General features: G+C 47.7%; 1 protein-coding gene across 1 annotated transcript in view; it reads right to left on the bottom strand.

The window, feature by feature from the left end:
* The window catches only part of NUP214 (nucleoporin 214), a 96,581-nt gene that overhangs the window by 29,826 nt on the left and 45,509 nt on the right, over window positions 1-21,246 (bottom strand). Inside the window, exons 23-29 of the mRNA XM_040482665.1 lie at window positions 20,606-20,767; window positions 18,351-18,450; window positions 10,116-10,191; window positions 8,717-8,795; window positions 5,797-5,887; window positions 3,466-3,527; window positions 12-1,376 (exon numbers count right to left, since the gene is read on the bottom strand). Of these exons, the coding sequence (XP_040338599.1) occupies window positions 12-1,376; window positions 3,466-3,527; window positions 5,797-5,887; window positions 8,717-8,795; window positions 10,116-10,191; window positions 18,351-18,450; window positions 20,606-20,767 (1,935 nt within the window). The remainder of the gene's footprint in view (window positions 1-11; window positions 1,377-3,465; window positions 3,528-5,796; window positions 5,888-8,716; window positions 8,796-10,115; window positions 10,192-18,350; window positions 18,451-20,605; window positions 20,768-21,246) is intronic.

Here is a 21,246-nt window from a genome sequence, read left to right as displayed (position 1 = left end):
CTGTGGCCCGAACAGGCCCGGGTCGGAGCCGGCGGCCGCCTGCCCGAACACGGGGGCGGCGGACGGGGCGGTGGCCGCGGGGCCGGAGAGCTGACTGAAAGCGGAGCTGGAGCTGGCAGCGGGCGGCTGAGCGAAGACAGAAGAGCCGCAGGTGGTGGTCCCAAACGCCGCGGTCTCTGCGGCCGGGCTCGGAGCAGCGCCGGAAACGGAGCTGGAGGTCGTGGGGGGACCTGGGGTTTCAACGGCCACGGGGACCGCGCCCGGGAGGGTAGCCGCGGCGGTGGCAGGCGGCCCGGGAGCCGAGAGCGTGGAAGCGGGGGAGGCCAGTTCCGTCTTGACGTCAGGGCCCGCGGGGGCCGCTGGCGTGGCCTCCGCGGCGGGTGTCGCGAGACCGCCGCCGGACGCTGCGGGGCCCGGGCTGCTGACTGCGGGCTGTGCCAGAGCAGGTTCTTTTTTAACCGGGTCAGAAGTCTGCGGAGGAGCCTGGGGAAGCGGGGCTGACGGTGGCTGCCCCAGAAGCGAGGTCGCGGACGCCGAGGCGTCGCCGTTGTCCGGCTTCTCGGATGAGGCCGAGGATGCGGCCTCTTCCGCGCTCTTACCAGAGGACGTGGGCAGGGTGGGAGCAGACCCTGAACTCAGGAGGCTACCAAACGACATCATGGGGAACAACGTAGGCAGGGGAGCGGCAGTTGTGGCTGACGGTGGGGCAGGTGGGGGCGCTGTACTGCTCGTCTGTTGGCTTCCGAAGGAAAAACTAGTCTTGCTACCACTTAGGGACAGCCCACCGAAACCCAGAACTCCAGAGGATCCCGCACTGGCTACGGGCAGAGCGCCGAAAATGCCAGTCGAGGGACTGCTAGTGCCCGTGCTGGTGGTGGCTGCCAGAGGGGCCCCTGTGGCTGCGGTCACAGAGGAGGTCACGGGGGGTTCTGCGTGCTTCCCTAACACGGGAGGGCTGGTAAAACTAAACCCCGAGGGGATGGTTGAAGTCTTGGTTGGCTGTGCGCTAGTCAGGCCTGTGGATGGAGCCTTCATGGCTGGCTTTGTAGAATCATCTGCTTGGCCAACCCGCAGTCCTGAAAAACTGCCCAAAGTCTCTCCAGCCAAAGAACTCGGAAACAGAAGCTCTCCCAACTTGGATGGCGGGGGTTCCGGCTTGCTAGAGGTGGTGGAGGGAGCGATTCCAGAAGGGGCCACAGGTCTGCTGCTTGAAGGCGCAGACTCTGCCGGAGAGGCAGCGGTGGCTCCAGTGGTGGTTGATGCGGTCATCCCCGAGGGCGGCGAGCTTTCAGGAACCGTCTCATAGAAGGGTTTGCCTCCCCCACCAAACGGGAACGTGTCGAGCTGGTTTGGCTCTTTAGTGGGGGGTGCTGCCCCTAGCAAGAAATAGAAATGAGAAAATGGGTTGGATTTAGCGCAACACGACCCATCACATTCCAAGCCCGGTCTCCCCTCGATACAGTAGGAACAGATGTTCAACCACAGCGCTTTTCCTCGGGGACATAGAGTGAAGGCTTTTTCACAGGAGCGCTCGCTCTGAGTTAGCTCACACGGGTGAGGAAGGCAAATGTCCTTTTCGTGACCGTTACGTCACAGCAAGTACACAGCACCGTCTGAATACGGGAAATTCACAGTATTCTCCCAAAAGAGAAAAAAAAGGTATCTTGTCTCGTTTGCCCCGGGTGCGCTTTCCTCGAGAACATTTGTGATGCGGTGCTCGCCTATGGACCTCCCGGTAGGCCGGGAGTTGATCCAACATGGAAATTCCTGCTGTGTTTTTTACGGACTAAGAAAGTGTCAGTCCACAGACAACTATTTTTATGCACAACAAAGGGCTACTTCCTAGTGAGCACTTTTACAGAGGCAGTGTGGCCTCCTGGTCAAGGGCACGGGCTCTGGAGCCGGGTGCTCTGCCGCTTACTCGCTGCACCACTCTGGACAAGCTACTTTACCTCTCTGGGCCTCAGTTTCCCCATTTGAAAATAAGTGTAGTAAGAGTAGCTACCTCAAAGAGCTGTTATAAACATAGAATGAAATACAAGTAAAGGTCTGGTCAAACAGTAAGTGGTCGATAAATAAAAGTAACCCAATTTTTTAGTTTACGAAGTAAAATTGGTCTATTACAGTGTTTACTGATATTTCTAACTCCATGTTGTTTTAAGAAGTCTGGCTGTCACAAATTCTTGGGAAGGCCGCAGGGCCCCAACTCCCCGGGGGCCATTTCCTGTTGTATCACTGCTGTTGTATCACTGCTGTTACGGAGCTGCCTATGGTTCTGGATCGTTGTCTAGTCTCGTAGTGATTCAAATGTTTACAGAATTACCACTGCATTTCCCTACTGTCTGACTTATGACCTCCGCCGGTTATTATTTTGTTCCTCTTAATCCTTTTAGATCACGGAGTTGTTTTGCTCTGGAAAGTGGGACAGGGGAGAAGATGAGCCTCGGGGGTATTCTGCCACATCTAAGTGGGCAAAGGTTACAAAAACAGTTTAAACAATCACTATTCTAGAAAGGAAGGAAGGAAGGAGACCATCAACCCTTTAAGTGCCACAGACAAACCAGGTTTAGGGAGTCTGCTGTGCTTTCAGCCCCCAATCTGCCCCCAGATCTTAAGGGACCCCTTTTTTCCCAAAACCTCCTCCACTCGAGCTGGCACAGAGGACACGCTCAAAACAAGCTTGTTGAGCGAACGGAGGAAAGACAGTCAGTGTGTTGTTCATTATAGGGAAAATCTGGAAACAACCTAAATATTCGGCAGGTAAATGGGTTCAATAAATCACAGAAACTATGTGGCCATTAACACGTGACATTCATATAAGATTTCCAGTAACACTGGAAAATTCGTAAGAGCCTGTGTTAAAGGAAATGAAGCAGAAGAGGAAACACAAAAGAAATACAGAACCTGAGGGGTACGACATGTGATTTTAGAATATATCACTTTCATAGGAAGAGCTTGCTTTTTCAAATAAAGGAAAAATAAACTTAGTTCTTTAAACGGAGAGCTAGAAGGCACTTAAAAAATACATTTGGTTTCTTTACAGGTCCTCAAATTCTCTTAACCATTAAAAAGATGTCGGCTGACGGCTATGTAACAACACACAGAAGGATGAGTGTGTTTGCCGACAGGTTATCCGGGAGAGAAGACGAATCCGGTCTTGTGAGGATGAGCAGATGGAGAAAGGAATTCTAATTCACATGTTAACATCCGCATTTAAAGCACAGCCTTGCTTTCCCAGAAGCAAATCCGTTCCTTGTTCTGAATTTAAAAAGTCAACAGGAGTCCTCCCCTTTAGTTTCTTAAATGCGGCTTATTTCGAAGGCACACTGTCAACACCAAACTTGCTGCAGATGCTTTAAGCAAGACTCAGCAGCGAGGAAAATGTCAACACATCTGTACAAAAACCCAGCACCTGTTTAGAGAAAACACAAAAGAAACGCTGCGCCGTGCAGGGAGAGACTGTACCTTGTGCAGCAGTGACATTAGAAGACGGGGTTGGTGTGATTATCCCAAAATTAAAGCCAGTCCTAGGGAGCGCAAGGAGAGAGGTTAAAGAGGAACAAACACCGAAGGCACAATCCTGCCCTTCTTAATGTTACGTTTACAACTCATTTGTACGATCGATCTGCTCGTAGGCACTCACAACCGAGACGATAAACGACAGCAGAGTAAAAGCGTGGATCTCAGAGGCAGGAAGCCGCTCCAAGATCTCGAGGCGGGGAGCGGCAATCGGCGGGCGAGGCCAGGAGGCCCTGGCTGGGCTCTGCAGCCCGGGTGGGGACCCGTGGTGCGGAAAGCTAAGCAGTGACGGAGATGCTCCGGGCGTGGGGGCGTGGGCACGGTGGCTGGGGCAGACCGTCTGCCCCGGGACGGAGGCAAGGGAGCCGGGTCAGGGAGAACCCCTGAGAACCCACCCCGAGATCAAAGGGCTCATCGGGAGCACGCCATGCCGCTAGGGGACGTGGAGGAGAGCACGAACTCTGAGCCCTCGGCTGGGAAAATCCGGTCCGAAACCTTTGTGGACTCCCTCTATCAACCTCTCTCTCTCCTAACGTAGATTTTCTTCAGATGTCTTGACCTAAGTCAAGACACCACGGTCAAAGGAGAAATTCGGCACAAGCGGGAACGAGAAGAGACGACCCACTGTGATAAAAGTTCAAATGGCAAATTTAAAACTACAGTTCTAAGGCATCAAGGGGCCAAGCACAGCAAATACAGTTAAGTACTGTAAGGACTTAGGTTTTGCTTACCCATCAGTGCCTTCCTCGAATGGACAAAAACCATCCAAGAAGATGTGTTAGAAGCATTTTATCACATTACAAGAAATAATCCTTTCTTTGTCTCAACCTTGGTGACCAAAGCTTATCTAACAGAGGTGAGCCACTGACCCGGGGACCCAAACCTTTTCACCTTATTTTAAAAATGGGAAGAAGAGTATCCGTTTGCAGCAGCGAAGACTGTTAAGTGTTTGTAAAAGAAGCAATAACTCCCGGCGCCAACCTACTCTCTCAAAGTGGCTCCAACGATCTTTGAGAGGAGAAAACAACGATTTACATTAAAGAAAAAGTAATCTGATAATTTCCCCCTCGAATTCTACTCTAACCCCCTCTCGCTCTTGACGTGTTATGGCTGAAGGACACTCGGGAAACAATGACATCGGGGGAGAGACTGTGGGAAGCAGAATTCCAGTCCCAAGAGCACAAAGTGAAAGGGCTTCAGAGGCTTTTCTACCGGACCTGAGCACGCAGGCTTTCCACGGCCAAAAACCTTCGGACAGGTTTTTATCTCCGCTCCACAGAGCCCAGCTCCCCTCCGGGAGGAGGAGGACGCTCCGGCCCCCTTCACGGGGTTCAACAGAAGTGCCTCGGGCACAGAACAAAGGCACCCACCCTGTGAGGCGAATCAAGGCTCCCGTGGAATGACGGTCGGAAGACTTTCCATTTTTCAAAATGACTCAACTTTACAGGTACAGTCATCATTATTCTTAAAGAAATGCGACAGGAACATTTCCCCTTATCGCCACAAGACCCAGATTTCCAAAGGGCTGTGGTCCTTCACCACCTCCTCTCAGTGGAATGTAGCGCCCTCTCGAACAGGAAAGCCAATCTCAATGTCACCCCCAGCCCCCAGATGGCGTCAGAACGCAAAGAGGTCAGTGTCATAAGCTAGAAGACCAACCACAGAATCTGACACAGACCCACTGCTCAAAGAAAAGGAGGCTAACCCTAGAAAACAAAACAAATACATCTATAGTAACACGTGTATACACTTGGGACGGAAAATGGGAAATACAGTTGGCCCTTGAACAAGGCAGGGATCAGGGGCCCCCACCCCCATGCAGCTGGAAATCCACTTAAAACTTCTGACTCCCCAAAACTTAACCACTAATAGCCTCTTGCTGACCGGAAGCTTCACTGACATCACCAACAGTTGGTTGACCCATGTTATGTGTATGACACGCTGCCTTCTTACGATACGGTAAACTAAGAAAAATATTACGGAGAAAACCAAAGGAAAAATACATCCATGGTATTACCGGAAGTTACGGGAAAAAAATTCGCGTGGGAGCGGACCCATGCGGTTCAAAGCCCCGTTGTTCGAGGGTCAAGTGCAGACCTGCATGAGGATGATAAGCTAGTGTTGCTGACATCATATGTGTTACTGAAGGTGGTAAGAGCTCTGGGCTCATTCATATGCATTTAATAAGCAGATACATATACCTACTGACGGTAAAACTGGGGAAGCTACCTATACGGTTGCTGGCGATCTGCCACAAAAATTAAGTTTGTTACTGACCCTGATGGAGAAAATGAGAAAGGCTTGCTGAACTGCCCAGCAGCAGATGGGGTAGAAGTCACAGCTGTTTCTATCTTGGATGCCCCTGGCCCTGAAATTATGGGAAGAAAAAAAAAAAAAATGAGAACATGACAAGAAAGCTGTTAGAAACACCGTTCCAGTTTGTTATTCTCTGCAGGTCCAGCCTGTGGGCCTCACCGTGCTCTCCGACAGGTCAGGTCGGCATCGAGGCCCATGAACTTACTTGCTCGCCGGCTCTGTCAGTGTTAACTCCAAACCAAAACAGGCCACGCTCTCCTCTCCGGAAAAGATACCAAAAGAATTCGAGGGTAGTTTAAATTGAAACCACTGAAAGCAGTTTTATAATTTTATGAGAATTTATAATAAAGTTTTAGAATTATGGAAATACACACTGAAGGAAAAAAAAAAACCCAAAGAGAAATAGGTTAGTATGTGAAATATCTCTGAGTAGTGACTTCATGACCATTTGCTTTCTCCCTACCTTTCTGTATTTCTCAGAGTGGATGGTTTTATGTTTAACAAATAACGGCTTTTTTATTTTTTTTTTATTTTTATTAAAAAAATTTTTTTTTTCAACGTTTATTTATTTTTGGGACAGAGAGAGACAGAGCATGAACGGGGGAGGGACAGAGAGAGAGGGAGACACAGAATCGGAAACAGGCTCCAGGCTCTGAGCCATCAGCCCAGAGCCTGACGTGGGGCTTGAACTCCCGGACCGCGAGATCGTGACCTGGCTGAAGTCGGGCGCTTAACCGACTGCGCCACCCAGGCGCCCCAATAACGGCTTTTTTAAAAAAATTACAAAGGTCATACGTGAGTATTGCCACACAGCAAAGCTAAAAGTGCAATCCATTCTCTTCCCTAGGTTCAATTTCACTGTAACTACTCATTAACAGTCTGGGGTATTATCTTCAGTTTTCCCCCTACTGCTCCACTTTAAGAGGGGGAGGAAGAGGGAACGCTACATTTAAAAAGCCCAAACCAAATCACACGTTTAAAAAAAAAAAAAAAAGGACATTCTCCTCAAATGAGTACAGGGTAGAGAATTTTTAAAGCTACTATAAAGCAATGCGGTGTGTATAAGGGTATTTTGTGCAACCTTGGTCATCATCTTGAAAAATCAGAAACGATCTCAACTATCAGCACAATACTGGTAAAACTTAACAGGGTGCAGGTCCTCGGCTGCAATTAAGACAAGTGACGTAGAGCGGTGTCAGATCTGGAAAGATGAACGGAGTATGTATTGTAATGGGGGGAGGGCAGGTACCAGGTTACAAATCAACAGATACAGGATACACCTATTTTTGTTTGAAAAACAACACTGAAGTAACCTTCCAGACACGCAGATTAAATTAAGGGTGGTTATTTCCGGAACTCGAATTTAAGAGGCAGCGTTCACTTTCTACCTTATAGGTCTCTTCACCGCAGATGGTTTTGTGCATTTACGGTGGTTTTATAATCAGAAAGACAACAAAGGTACTTCCATTCTTAGTTAATAAGAGAACTATTTTGCAAACTTGGAGACAGTATCTTCAGGGAGATTTTTCTACCCTCAGACGTCCTTTCCCTTTGCTTATCCAGCATGTGAAAACACAAGTAAACGTCTAGCAACGAAAGACAGGATTTCACAATCACCGCTGAAAGATGCACGTCAGAAATATCTCTGCAAGTCCCGCTAACTGTTTAAGACGTAGGTGAAGCAAAATTTCTTAGACTTCCTTGGTTCTTAAGTTCAGGAGGGACAAAAAGCTCTCTAAGGTGGGCCTTGAAGAGGCTGGGATGTATGGTCTTTCAAAACTTTCCAAAACATTAGCCAGAAATGGAAACCAGCTTCTTAATCTGAATCCTTAATAATCCTCACGGAATTTTCTTCTAACTGAAAACTTCAGATCCCAGTCAAGAAGGGAGACGCGGCTCCCTCCCCTGGAAAGCCCGCCCGGTAACAGCCAGTCCTGCACTAATCCACAGTCTGGACAACTGAGGGGTACGCACTAACGAGTGCAAGGCCTATTTACTGAAGATGAACCCAATATCCAGCTTTCGATTCTAGAGAAAGGCAGAACGACTGTGCAGCTGAGGAGAAGACGATGCTCGGAAAGCAGGCGGCTCGGTCTCTAACGGAATTTGCCCGGACACCCACCTGGGAGCATGAGCGAAAACAAAAGCCGGAGCCCAGGGAGTGGCATACGCGCAGAACCGCGGGCGGCACAAGGCCCCAGAAGCCGAAAGGAACACAGGCCAAGTAAAGGGGCAGTAAAGAAGGGGCCAAGGGAAGGGGATGCTGCGAAGACCCCACATCATCAGCATCTACACAAGAGAGCTCTTCTGCTTCGATTGGTTTGGGCAATGTGGACCCCTTGGTCAAAGCACTGACGGTGACTGTAAAAACTACTAATCTGAGCTAAGGATAACTCAGCTCAAATGGGTACTGGGAACTGTGTGAAGCCATAAAATCGGGACACTGACATCACTATCGTCCACTCTGACATTTTTCTATTACCACAGATCTGTTTTCCTTTCTGCATTTTGCAAGCTTTGAATGACCACTGTGAACCAAGAGGACTTTTCGGTCCTTTTAGTAGAAGAATACAGCTCGAGTTCCACTCCCCTCCCGTAACTTTGATTATCCAGCAAAAGGCCAGTGAAGACAACACAATTGCTCCTTTTCAGGAAAAGCATTTTAAGGAAGATTTTTCTCCTACTGCGCTCAAATTTCAGAAGTCTGCAGGGCTGATGAAGGGCTCACGGATTTCCTGGACATTCTTCATTGACTGAAGCCTTCCAAATATCTCTTTACTTGATTTCCTACGTCAGCGGCCTCTGTGATCTAGAATACTAAACTCTCTTGTGGAGGGTTTCTTTCACCTTGATTTTCACTAAAATGAAAATGCAAACTGACCTGAGGCTTTATCACCAGATGACAACTGACCGGACACTGGCGTGGGCCCCGACGGCTTTAGGGAATTTATTAGAGATCCCTGTAACAGAACACAGGCAGAACATGCATGTGAAAACATTAACCATCCTTTAGAATAAAGAAACACGTAAAATGAGAACATAATTTAAAAGTAAGCAAGCATACACTTTCATTTAATTCTTAAAAACCTTATAATCCAAAGTCAGTACGTTTAAATGCTTATCGTGTGTAAGAGTATATCAGAGCATGGAATATTCTGCAAGCTCCAAGAATACAGTCTTGCCTACCTAGCTTGTGGCTATTTTCCCAGCATCCAGCACAGTGCCTGGCACATAGGAGGCACCGGAACATCCGGTAATGAATAAGGAAATGAATGAAATGGGTTCTGGCTCTCAGTACACGTATAATAAAATTAAAAAAATGGAACTGTTCAACTTCTCCATCTCCAGCAAATGTTCCTTTACTCTTATTGGTTATGACTTCTGCTTACCCTTGTGTTCTCCAAGGTCAACACAGAAACCTCCAGAAGAAGGACCAAATGTTAAACGCTTAAATGCCATTGTAACAATCAGAGAGCCATGCTGAGAACTCACAAGAGGCAAGTCGTGAGGTTCAATCTCAAACACAATGTGAAATTACTCCTCTCAGAGACAGATGAGAGTGGCAGAGAAACCAGGTCTTCTCAGGGAAGGTTTCAGGGATAGCTTGATCTATCTGCCAGCTGTCTCCAATTGTTTTCTTCTGGATTAACTGTTTACTATAGAACTGTTTACAAGATTTTTGTAAAAGACGATGCTCATCAGGCAAAAGCCTAAGCACAGACGTAAGGGATACCACTGTGTACACAAGCTCCGAAAAACAGCGATTGCGGGAGAGAGCTGGAGAAGCCACCCCGCCAAAGCACTGATCCTGAAAGGTACGATGTACAAGCCACAGAGGGAAGAAGGTACAAGAGCCGGCCTTCAGCTCTGGCTCCAGCATTTCCTAATCATGTGAGCTTGCACCGGTCACTTGTGCCTCAGGTTCTCATTAGGGAAACACATATACACACCTGCCCCGTTCTACCGCACACGGTTGTCGTGTGGGTTATTGAAGGTAACGTTCAATGAAAGTAAATCACACGCCCAAATCACCCAAACAATCATGAAGGTACTGGAACTGTGACCCAAGATTCCTAGAGGCAGAATGTCGAATGGCCTACAAAGACAACCTCAGGTCCTGACTGACCTACTGTGTCAAGACTGACATAAATTCTACGGAAAGGATCACAGGTCTTTGTCGGACTTCTACTTTGTTAAAACAAAGCCCAGACTTGAAACAGTACTGTCTTCAAAGACAGACGTCGCAAGGCCGTTCACGAGAGCAAAAACCAGGAAGTCACCTGTTTAGCCGGGTTGGCAGCTGCCGGAGTCACCGCTGGGTGGGGCGCTTTGGCTGCAGGGTATGGCACCGAAGAGCTGAGAAACACAAAAGCGTACACTCAAGAGAAAGGCACGGGGGTGAAAATGACCTTCATCTCTGTGCCTGCCTTCTAGCCAATCAATGACACCAATATCGGGCAGAATCCGTTTGGGACCCTATCCAAAGTCATCTGACACTTTTCTGAAGAATCGCTTGTTGAAATGAAATTTGCGTCTCCAGCATAGAAGTCAAAGCAGTGAGCTTAAAACTTTTTTCCTTCCTGCCATCCTGAGAATGAAAGTTAAAATTATTCAGAAGGAGAGCTTTTTTTCTTACCTGGAGAGTAAGCCCCCTCCCGTCCCCATCCCCGGTTCTACACTCTGGGGAGTTTAGAACTCATACGCCTAATGCTCTTTTCCAAGCCTGAGTCTAGACGCGAGTCTAGAATCGTGCCGGATTCTCTTTTCCAAGCCTGAGAAAATGTTCAACTGGACCCACGGGTTGTATATGATCTGCTGTGATAAAGGGCTCCAAAGTGTTTCTCAAAGAGGAGACATTCAGCTTCTCACAGCAACCACCCCCGAGAGCCCAGTGCTCACCAGGTCAGCGTACAAGAGATTCAAATGTACCGCTGTTCCGTATAACCTGCACCTTTGCTGCAGTCTGAAAGGGTATCTGCTATTTGTAGAAAAGAGATCTTTACGTTAACTCTGAACGCGGTGTGCAGGGAACGGTTATTTCAGTAATTATTTAGTGTTCGTGTGTGAGGGGAAAAACCGGCCTGCTTAATGCAATCAAGGATAAGAGTTCTATTCTCGGCTCCTGGGAGCAATTCATTTATCTGTCCTCAGTCCAAAGCTACCCTGACTGGTAAGTATAGCAATAGTAGCCGTAGGATCTGGTTTTCTTTTTCTCAATTCCCCCTAGGCTAGGGAGGATTGGTATTTTTCCATCAAAAAATTAATGTGGAAGAGGAAAGACAAAAATAAGCTCATGCCTCACGGAAGGAAATTATCAAACGATTTAGCAATCTTACAAGCACCTCACGATTCTCGGCTGGATTAATACAGACCTTCCAAAACTTTATTAGATTGAGAGACAAGAAAAAATGGAGTCATTTTCAGTGAAACAAATCCCCTTCGCTTTTCCCTGAAGACAAAAGAAGCTATAAATGTGTTCTCCGAAGAAAACAAGTCTCTGTTCCCCTGAGATGTCCCACCACAGGAAGGAGGAGTGTGCGAGCAAGGCTTCTGGGGCTGAGAAAGCCCCAGGCAGACATGGCAGACTGGGGAAAATGTGGTCTGAGCTCATAAAAATCACAAGGGAAATAATCTTTTATGCTTTCCCAAAGACAAACAAAAAAGAAACTACCAGTAAAAATGAAAGCAGCAACTTATCCAACTTTAGAACATGTTTTTACGCCCAAAACTTAGTTATGACACAACGGTAAGTTAAACCACGCGTGAAACAGGGTGAGTGTCATTACTGTTCCAGTAGTGATAACGCTATCGAATCCCTCGGGGGTTCTGAGTCCCCAGACACACACCAGGAACTCACACACTGGGCCGTGTGACAGCCCTGCAGAGAAATGCCGTTCGGCGCAGTTGCTGACAAACCAAAGGACTACAGCGACAGAACAGAGCGGTGACTTAATTCCACTTTCTAGCAGCGCAGGCCTGACAGGGACGGTCAGAACCTCATCTGACGGGCTCCGTTCCAGAAAACAGAAGTCAGAGGACCGCAAGCGGAAGCGGCACTGCACCAGCGCTCCAAGGAGACACCTGACAGCAGAGGTCTGCAGATGATGTCGCATTACCGGTGACACTTGAGTGTTTTTTTTTTTTAAATGCTTTTTGTAAGTTTATTTTGAGAGAGGGAGAACATGCACAAGTGGGGTAGAGGCAGAGAGAGAGGGAGAGAGGATTCCAAGCAGGCTCCTTATTGTCTGCACAGAGCCCGATGGGCTTGATCTCATGAACCGTGAGATCGCGATCTGAGTTTAGATGGAGCTTAACTGACTGAGCCACCCAGGTGCCCCTCGTGTGCCACTTTAAAACATGTGAATGAGGGGCGCCTGGGTGGCTCAGTCAGTTGAGCGTCCGACTTGGGCTCAGGTCATGACCTCACGGTTGGTGAGTTTGAGCCCCGCATCGGGTTCTGTGCTGACGGCTTGGGGCCTGGAGCCTGCTTCAGATTCTGCGTTTCCTCCTCTCTCTGCTCCTCCCATGCTCATGCTCTGTCTTTCTCTGTCTCTCAATAATAAATAAACGTTAAAAAAAAAAAATTTAGAACACGTGAATGAGTAATGGGGTCTCTCCGGTCTTGGATGGTGGTTCCTGGAGAAAAACCCTTCCAACAGAAGAATCTAAGTTCTCTGGCTCCCCATGCCCCAGACCACTCTGATAAAGACTAACTGCAGGGGAAAATCCAAAATATCATAAACACGGGAAACTGTCTCAAAGACTGCCTGGAATGCAGAAAAGGCACTCTGCTCTCTGTCACCTGCCACACCCTATCAGAGCCACCCACACAGGTGGGCTGATGTGCGTGTGTTGTAGGGGTGCGTATTCCACACACAGATATAAGACTGAATTGTTAAGACTGTGAAACATTAAAATGTCACCTAGGCCCTTTCTTAATGTTCTTTAAAGGTTAATGAACTTCACCAAGGTAAATATACTGTTGTGAAAGGGGCCAACTACTCATTCTTTTACCCTATTTTAACATTTTTCTTAAAGTAATCTCTAGACCCAACGTGGGGCTCAAACTCACGACCCTGAGATCAAGAGTTGTGTGCTCCACCAACTGAGCCAACCAGGCGCCCCTATTTCAACATTATAAAGGGCTTAAAAACCAAGGAAACTGGTTATGCCCTAGTTCGATACATCTTAATCCTGACCACGAGTATCTTGTTATGTACTCACATCCGACATAGCGGATCTAACCCACGAAAGCTACTCAAGTTAACCAATGAACTAGGAATTTTTGGTAATAGTTTAAAGACAGGTAAGGCAAGTAAGGAGACAGGACAACATCTCAAGAGCAAATGAAGAAACAGAGCAAACAGAAATCAGGAGAGAAAAAGAAAGATGATGATAGAAGATACGGAAAACAAAAGCCATCCGTCCATTTTCTCACCTGTCAGATGGGCAGTCACCCTAAAGTCTGGCCATAAATGTGACACCCCGGGCAGAGATACGGGCAGGCAGGCACCGTACAAGGCTTGTGGGAAGACAAATAAATGTGCCAACAACAGTCACAATTCCACACACGTAACTATCTAAGCACACAGATGCCTCCTTGGCCCCAGCAGTCCTGCACTGGAGAATTTATCCTACAGATACAGCTGCTCAAGTGTGCAAAATGATCAATGTGTCCAATAGCATTCCTGATAACAACAGAAGATGAGCATCCCCAATGTCAATCAGTGGAAGGGGGGAGAAAAGAGCTATCGGTTCATTTTTAGGAGTTTCTTATGTTTGGCAGTGAAGATTGTGACTGCCGACTGTTGTCCCCTATTGGCCAATTTTATGTCCCTGAAGACTCAGATATTATCCAAGATATCGTTAAAGGTCTTCTAACTCAAACTGTGGTTCTTGAATGTCCAGATGCCAAATAACTTACATAATGTAAATTGGAGCTGCATCAGAGTTCTGAAAAAGATCTATGTTAAATGTAAACACAGGATTCTGTTACGAATTTATAAGGACATGGAAAATGTCCACAACTAAGTTTCATGACGAAGCTGAAACAGGAAGTTACAAAGCAGCATGTATTCCAACTTTACTTTAAGAAACAAAATTTTCACAGAATAAAGATGAATAAGTAAATAAAGATTTTAATTTTTCTATCTGGTTTTCATAATGTCTACAATGAGTATTTATAATGAGAAAAACCTTGAGGATCAGTTTTTAAAAGGTTATGGTCATTACTACAGTTATTTTTAAAGTGGGGCAACATCTTTAAGTCAGTGAAAGAAAAAACTGTTAACCCAGAATTCTTGGTGAAAAGATCTTTTAAAAACAAAGGTGAGGGGCGCCTGGATGGCGCAGTCGGTTGAGCGTCCGACTTCAGCCAGGTCACGATCTCGCGGTCCGTGAGTTCGAGCCCCGCGTCGGGCTCTGGGCCGATGGCTCGGAGCCTGGAGCCTGTTTCCGATTCTGTGTCTCCCTCTCTCTCTGCCCCTCCCCCGTTCATGCTCTGTCTCTCTCTGTCCCAAAAATAAATAAACGTTCAAAAAAAAAAAAAAACAAAAAACAAACAAAAAAAAAAAAAAACAAAGGTGAAATAAAGCCTTTGGCAGACACACAAGAGCTGAGAGAATTCAGATCTACACCTGAAGAAATGTCAGAGGAAGCCCATCAAGCAGAAGGAAACCCAAACAAAGAAATGAAGGACACCGGAAATGATAAAACCACCCATGTAAGCAAGAGGTTTTTTTTCTTCTTTGGATCTATTTAGCGGTGTCTGGGTGGCTCAGTCAGTTAAACGGTTAAACGTCTGCCTCTTGATTTCTGCTCAGGTCATGATCTCACGCATCCTGAGTCTGAGCTCCGCCTTGAGCCACACTGTCAGCCCAGAGTCTGTTTGGGATCTTGGGATTCCCTCTCTCCCCTTTTCTTTCTCCCCCTCCCCTGCTCACTCCCTCTCTCTCTCTCCCTCTCTCTCTGTCTCTCAAAAGTTAAGTAAATATTAAAAAAATCAATTCCAAAGATAATCAACTGTTTTTTTACAACAACATATCATGGAATTGATAACGCAGGTAGAAGGAAAATGTACAAACAATGACGATATTGCAAAGGTGGGCAGGGCAGAAATTGAAGAATACTGCTCTAAGATTCTTATGTGATACCTTAGAGGTACGATGTCACTTGGAGACAGACTGCGGTAGGTTAAAGATGTGCACTGTAACCATAATGCAATCCCCAAATTAACACACAGTGTTATAACTGATAAACCAACGAAAAAGATAAAAGAAATCATAAAACATATTCAACCCAAAAGAAGTTGCAGAAAAAGAAGAAAAATGGAACAAAGAAAAGATGAGACAAACAGAAACCAAACAGCATTATGTTGATTTAAACCCAACATGATATAGGGGGGCCTGGGTGGCTCAGTCAGTTGGGCGTCCGACTTTGGCTCAGGTCATGATCCTGAGGTTCGTGAGTTCGAGCCCTGCGTCGGGCTCTGTGCTGACACCTCGGAGCCCGGAGCCTGCTTCAGATTCTGTGTCTCCCTCTCTCTCTGCCCCTCCCCCACTCATGCTCTGTCTCTCTCTCTCTCTCTGAAAAAGAAACATTTAAAAAAAAAAAAAAAACCCAACATGATATAGTCACATTGAATGTAAATGGTCTATGCACTCCAATTAGAACAGATTGGGTGCCTGGGTGGCTCAGTTGGTTAAACGTCCGACTCTTGGTTTCAGCTCAGGTCATATCTCATGGTTCGTAAGTTCAAGCCCTGTGTTGGGCTCTGCACTGACAGTGTGGAGCCTTCATGGGATTCTCTCTCTCTCCCTCTATCTGTGCCCATCCGCCCCCCAGTCTCTCTCTCTCAAAATAAGTAAACTTAAAAAAAAAAAAAGTAAAAGTTAAGTAAAATGAATCTTGACGCTTACTTAACACCAAGACAATTTAATGGGGGGGGGGGGGGAGTCTTTCCAACAAATGGTACTGGGACAACTGGATATCCACTTGCCGAAGAATGCAGTTGGAGCCCAATGTCACACTATTTACAAAAATTAGGTCACAATGGATCAAAGAGCTAAATCTAAAACATCTAGAAGAAAACATAGGTGTAAACCTTTGTGACCTTTGACTGGGCAAGGGTTTCTTAAATACGATTACGATACCCAAAGCAGAGGCAGAAAAAAATAAAAAAATAAACTGAACTTCACCAAAATTAAAACTTTTGTGTTCCAAAGGACACTATCGAGAAAGTGAAAGGTCACCTGAAGAATGGGAAACAAACAATCCATTTTAAAAATGGGCAAAGGATCGGGGCGCCTGGGTGGTTCAGTCGGTTAAGCGTCGGACTTTGGCTCAGCTCATGATCTCGCAGTTCGTGGGTCTGGGCCCCGCGTTGGGCTCTGTGCTGACAGCCCTATGTCTCCCTCTCCCTTCCCTGCTTGTGTTCTGTCTCCCTCTCTCAAAACCAAATAAACATTAAAAATAAAAAAAGAACCAGAAGCTTCCTGCTGAAACCACGGGTCATCACAACTATTTATTAAAGCTCACAGACTTTTCTACTAAAAAAAGGTGAATTTTACTATATATAAATCGTGCCTCAATTTAACACATTTTGCTAAAGTTAAAAAACAAAACAAATCAGATCAGGTCACACACCTACCCCAAAGCATCCAACGGTCAGCAGCCAGGTCCTGACCGAGGTTCACTAGATATTACCGGATACGGGAATCCACACCCACCTAACTCCCTGACCTCCTCTCCCCGGGCCCTCCCTCCCGCTCCGGCCACCGGCGGCGGCCTCCTGGCTGTCCTCAACCGGCCAGACTCGCCCCTGCTACAGGCCCTGTGCTTGGAGCTTTCTTCCCTAAGATATTCACGAGGCCTGCTCTCTGACCTTTTGGACTTTACTCAAATGTCAAGTGTCAAAAGCCATGGGAAGGCCTAATTTTACGTACGACAAGAAGATGCAGCTTCACGGGGCGAGCAAACAGGGTCTGGTGTTTCTGAGATACTTTAGTCATGAGCCATGGAGGACAGGCACCTTCTTTGGCCAGCCTCTTTGAAACGGTAGCCCGTACCCGGAGGACCTCCTTAAATCCCTTCCCTACTTCAGGGTCCTCTGTCACACCTGTCACCATCTTAAATACTTCCTGTCTTACTCATTTCCCTTATTGTTCGTCTCTCCGTGACCAGGGCAGAAGCGGTTGGTTGTCTTTTGCCTGCTTTGTTTAAACGCTTTATCCCCAGCACCTAGAACGGAGTATTAAGCATTTAACAAAGCATTCGTTGAAAGACATAAACGAACGTCAAAATTCCTGAAAGAAATGACGTGTCGGGGGTGTTTTGGTAAAAACAAACCAACAAACCAGCAATCCCACCATGTTAGGCCCCCCCGCCCCCACCCTGTCTTGGTTCTCTGCCTCCTGCCAGGCCTCTAGCCATCCCGGCCTTCTTCCAACTCTTTCAACTTTCCTGGGAGAGGCGGTTTTGCGTATCAATTATGCTTAGAGTTAACCTAGTACTCAACAAATGGTCACCAAAAGGAACTACGTGCCAGGCGGGGCCTGCAAGCTAAACAACTGTACTGGAGCCCAGTCCTGTAGGGAAGGAAGAGAAAGTTTCTTCAAGATTCCTTTTGAGTTTTTTCGTCTATTTTTCTCAAGTCAGAGAAGAGGGCACACTGAGAACTGCTCCTCCGACCCAGCCCTTATCAAAGATCTGCTCAGACGAACCATTCGAGGGAAACAAAGGTTAAGAAGGTTAAGTGAAATCACGAAGAGGTGCTTCTCCGTGGTTAACGGCTGAAGTATCTCAGAAACACCAGATCATACTGCTTTCACCGTTAAGCTGGATTTTCCTGCCTTATGCAATATTCTGCCTTTTGGTGGCTTTTCTCTGCCTTCCCTACATGAGGAATCTGGCTATAATTCCCAAACTCGAATGCACAGTTCTTTCCCTTGGGAAGTTCACAACAACCACAAATGCCATCTGGATATAAACAGCATACCAAAGCGTCAAGGTCACTACAAGATAGGAGAGTGGGTAGGCTTGTTTTTGGCTGTCAGTACAGCCCTGAGATAACTAAGAAATCCCTGGAACGGGCGGGGTTGATACATGGACCAACGTGGAATCAAGGGAAGGCCAGCGGACCAGCAAAACAGGGCCACTTGATAAGGCCAAAACAGAGCAGTGAGCAGACCTGCTCCGCGGGGGTGGCAGAGAGTGGGCCCCATGTGGAAAAAACACGGGGCCCGCGGCTGTTCATCCTGCCGCTGGACGAATCACCGGATACCAACTCCCTGAACGATGCTGGTCTTCACCATCCCTATGTTCAGACTGAAGACATGCCCCTCAATTCTTCCCTATGCCCGGGAGAGGGTGCGGTGGACTAGAGATCTAACCTAAGAGAACCTAAGGCTCTGCCGGCCAAGTCTGCGTGCCAGCAGCACTGCTGCCCCCTGCAGGCAGTTCCTCGCTATTACGGAAGAGCTCAGTGGGCTGCGACATACTGGAAAGCAGTCACCTACCCCATCGCAGCAGAGGGGGCTCCAGGATTGTTCTTCAGTTCCTGCACGTTTACCACTTGAGGGACGTTCTTCAGAGTTGATTCAGTCAAAGTACTTACAGCTATTTAAAGAGAGAGGAGAGGGGCATGTTAATTGCCGTACAGGATCAAAAATTCCAGCCATATATAAATGCACAACCAGGACACGAATTCAAGCAGTAATCTGATTACGTAAAGGAAATCTACTCTGGGTAGTCCTGCAGCTCTGTGATCAATGGGCCGGCCGGCCTACTCCATTCACAAAGATTATGGGATGAGGCTCTGTGCAATTTAATCAGACGTACTATTTAAGGGAAAAAGAACCCTGGCCAGCTTTTAAAGGGTGGAGCTGCGGCACCTGCCACATTGTTGGCTCATCCTGAAAAGGGGCGGAGACAGTAGGAGCGTAAGAGAGTAAGAGAGTAAGAGCGGTGTTCAGGTTGAGGATTTCTGCCACCCACCCGCCCACCCACCCAAACATTCTTTCGCACGGGCGGCTTATCACCAGATTCTTTTAGGTGCTGGGAATACAAAAAAATGTCCAAAACCTCGTTTCTTCTCTAAAGGATCTCACGGCTTAGTGAGGCAGATGCATGAGTAAGACGGAGCTCGGGCAAGAATGGTTGGGGGAAAGGCCAAGAGCCTGAACTAACCGAATGGCAACAGGAGGGACACCTTCTTATATCTACGAGGCAGGTCAGCTTTCACGTCTTTTTTTGCCTTAGGGTTTAAAACTGCATTCCAAAACACTAACATTTTCTAAGTAACTACCAAGACGGCCCGAGCAAAGCTCCCGGGTCTCCTCTAAGCACACTTCTGGCACAGTGGAAGGCTGTGGCCGAGGTAGGACGGCGGGCCTGTGATGGTCTGCTGTCATTCCCTCCTGCAGGGAAGCGACCAGGCTCGTCCTGCCTGAGCCTGCACACGTCACCTTTCACATCCAAACGTGCCTACACCTCAGAAATGTTTGCTTCCAAAATGATAACAGAGATCACACCGTCTCCCGCTGAGTGGAACGACCCTACATTCTGGCCGATTTTAAGTTTATAAATCATCAACTCAGTCAGCTTGATCTGGGGCCTACTCAGCGCAATGCTGACCAAGATTCTGCACGTTCCGAGTAACATTTAAAGAAAACATCAGAGGATTCTATGTGTTCTGAAGGCCCAAAGGCAACTTAGAAAGCTACCTGGTTTGTGTGCTTTCATACCTGTTTTAGGAGCTTTAATAAGGGTTTTAATATTAGAACTTTTCTTAGAACGCTTTCATCACTGTACAATGGTAATCCTTTTTTGTCATAATCAGACCACTATGTCCTTTCAGTCTTTTAAAAAGAACTGTCCAAAGGGATACGTGTTCCAAGCAGTGCTAAAATCCACAACCAATTTCCTTCAACTAACACAAAAACACTTGCTTTATGGCGGAGTTTCTCGACTTCAGCAGTATTGACATTTCGGGCCTGGGTAATCCTCTGTTGTGGGGGTGTCCTGTGCACTGTAAGGTCTTTTGTGGCATTCCTGACCTCCACCCGCTAGAGGCCAGCAGCACCGCCAACTGCTGGTGAGGAATGCGGGGTGAGAAGAGCCTCCACTTGAGAACCAGTGGCTTGTACAAATTAATTAGTGGTAACTGACGCGCTCAAGGCCAACTACTTAGAAACCCTAACACAGAAGATTCTGGGTAGCCGCAAAGCATTGACAAAGTGCAAGCGCTGATTATGATTAGCTCGCTAGACTTTCCGTCTGTAAAGGCTAACCCAGCCGTCTTTAAGAAAACGCCGTGCAGCAACAGAAAGAGCACAGGGGTGGAGTCTGGGTCCTGGAACTTACTGGCTGGGTAACCGTCACCTCTCTCACCTGACATCACTCAGAAGCAAAACGGGCGCACGAAGACTCACCTCCCAGGGGGGCTGGAATCCTTATGACACTATCAGGCAATTTTTAATGGCTTAAAGCCGACACTGTTCAAAAGCAGGGATCAACAACTTCATCAGAAAACCACTTGACTGAATGCGGCGGATCTAATACCTCCCCCCAAAATGAAAACAGCGTCGGATCTAGCCTCTGCCTTCTTGGAACCCTCTCCCCAGAAAGGGGCGGGGGTGAGGGGGCTGTCCCAACGGGCCTCTCTTCTCAAGGGCAGCAGAGAGAGCCGGCTGTTGCCTGGGACCCGCCGTGCCGGCCGGTGACTGCCGAGGCTCCCGGTCAGTCTCTGCAAAGCACAGGGCAGCCGTGTTACCTGGGGCCTGACTGGCCATCTGCCGTCTCAGCGCTGCAGCAGCAGCCGCCTGGGGAGCCGAGATGGGGTGGGAAGGACCAGGTGCGCCGTGTTTCACGGTTTTTGTTGCAAGCATCGTGCTATCGGCCCCTTGAGGAATAAGTTTGCTGGTAGACGTAGACACTGAAGGAAAAAGAAACCCAAGCGAGAGAGTGGGTCAGGGAGGAGTGCACAGAAGTGGAGACAGCAAATCCCCCAGTGTGAGGTCGCAGGGAAAACGCGAAGGTTGAAGATGCTTCGGCATAAACACACGAAAGTACCGATAAACTCCCAGGCTGGCGCCTCGATGCTCCAAACGTGCCGCGTGCCGTGTGCCTGCTCGACTCTGCCAGCTACAGCACTTGACACAAGCATCTCCTCTGATACAGACCGAGACAGAACTTATAGGCCAACAGAGGTCAAGGCCTCACTCTCCTCTCATAAAAATCTCTCCATTCCAGCACCTCCCGATCGGTAAGTGCTTGTTCCCTGTTAGAAGTCACTTCAGTGTGGGGTGCTCGGCGGCTCAGTCGGTTGAGTGGCTGACTCTTGATTTTGGCTCAGGTCGTGATCTCATGGTTGTGAGATCGAGCCCTGTGTCGGGCTTCATACTGAGCATGCAG

The sequence above is a fragment of the Herpailurus yagouaroundi genome, unplaced genomic scaffold, assembly GCF_014898765.1.
Source record: "Herpailurus yagouaroundi ecotype Mexico unplaced genomic scaffold, PumYag 160, whole genome shotgun sequence".
Lineage (NCBI taxonomy): Eukaryota > Metazoa > Chordata > Mammalia > Carnivora > Felidae > Herpailurus > Herpailurus yagouaroundi.
Note: the sequence above shows the minus strand (reverse complement) of the source record. Positions and strands in the feature narration are given on the sequence as shown.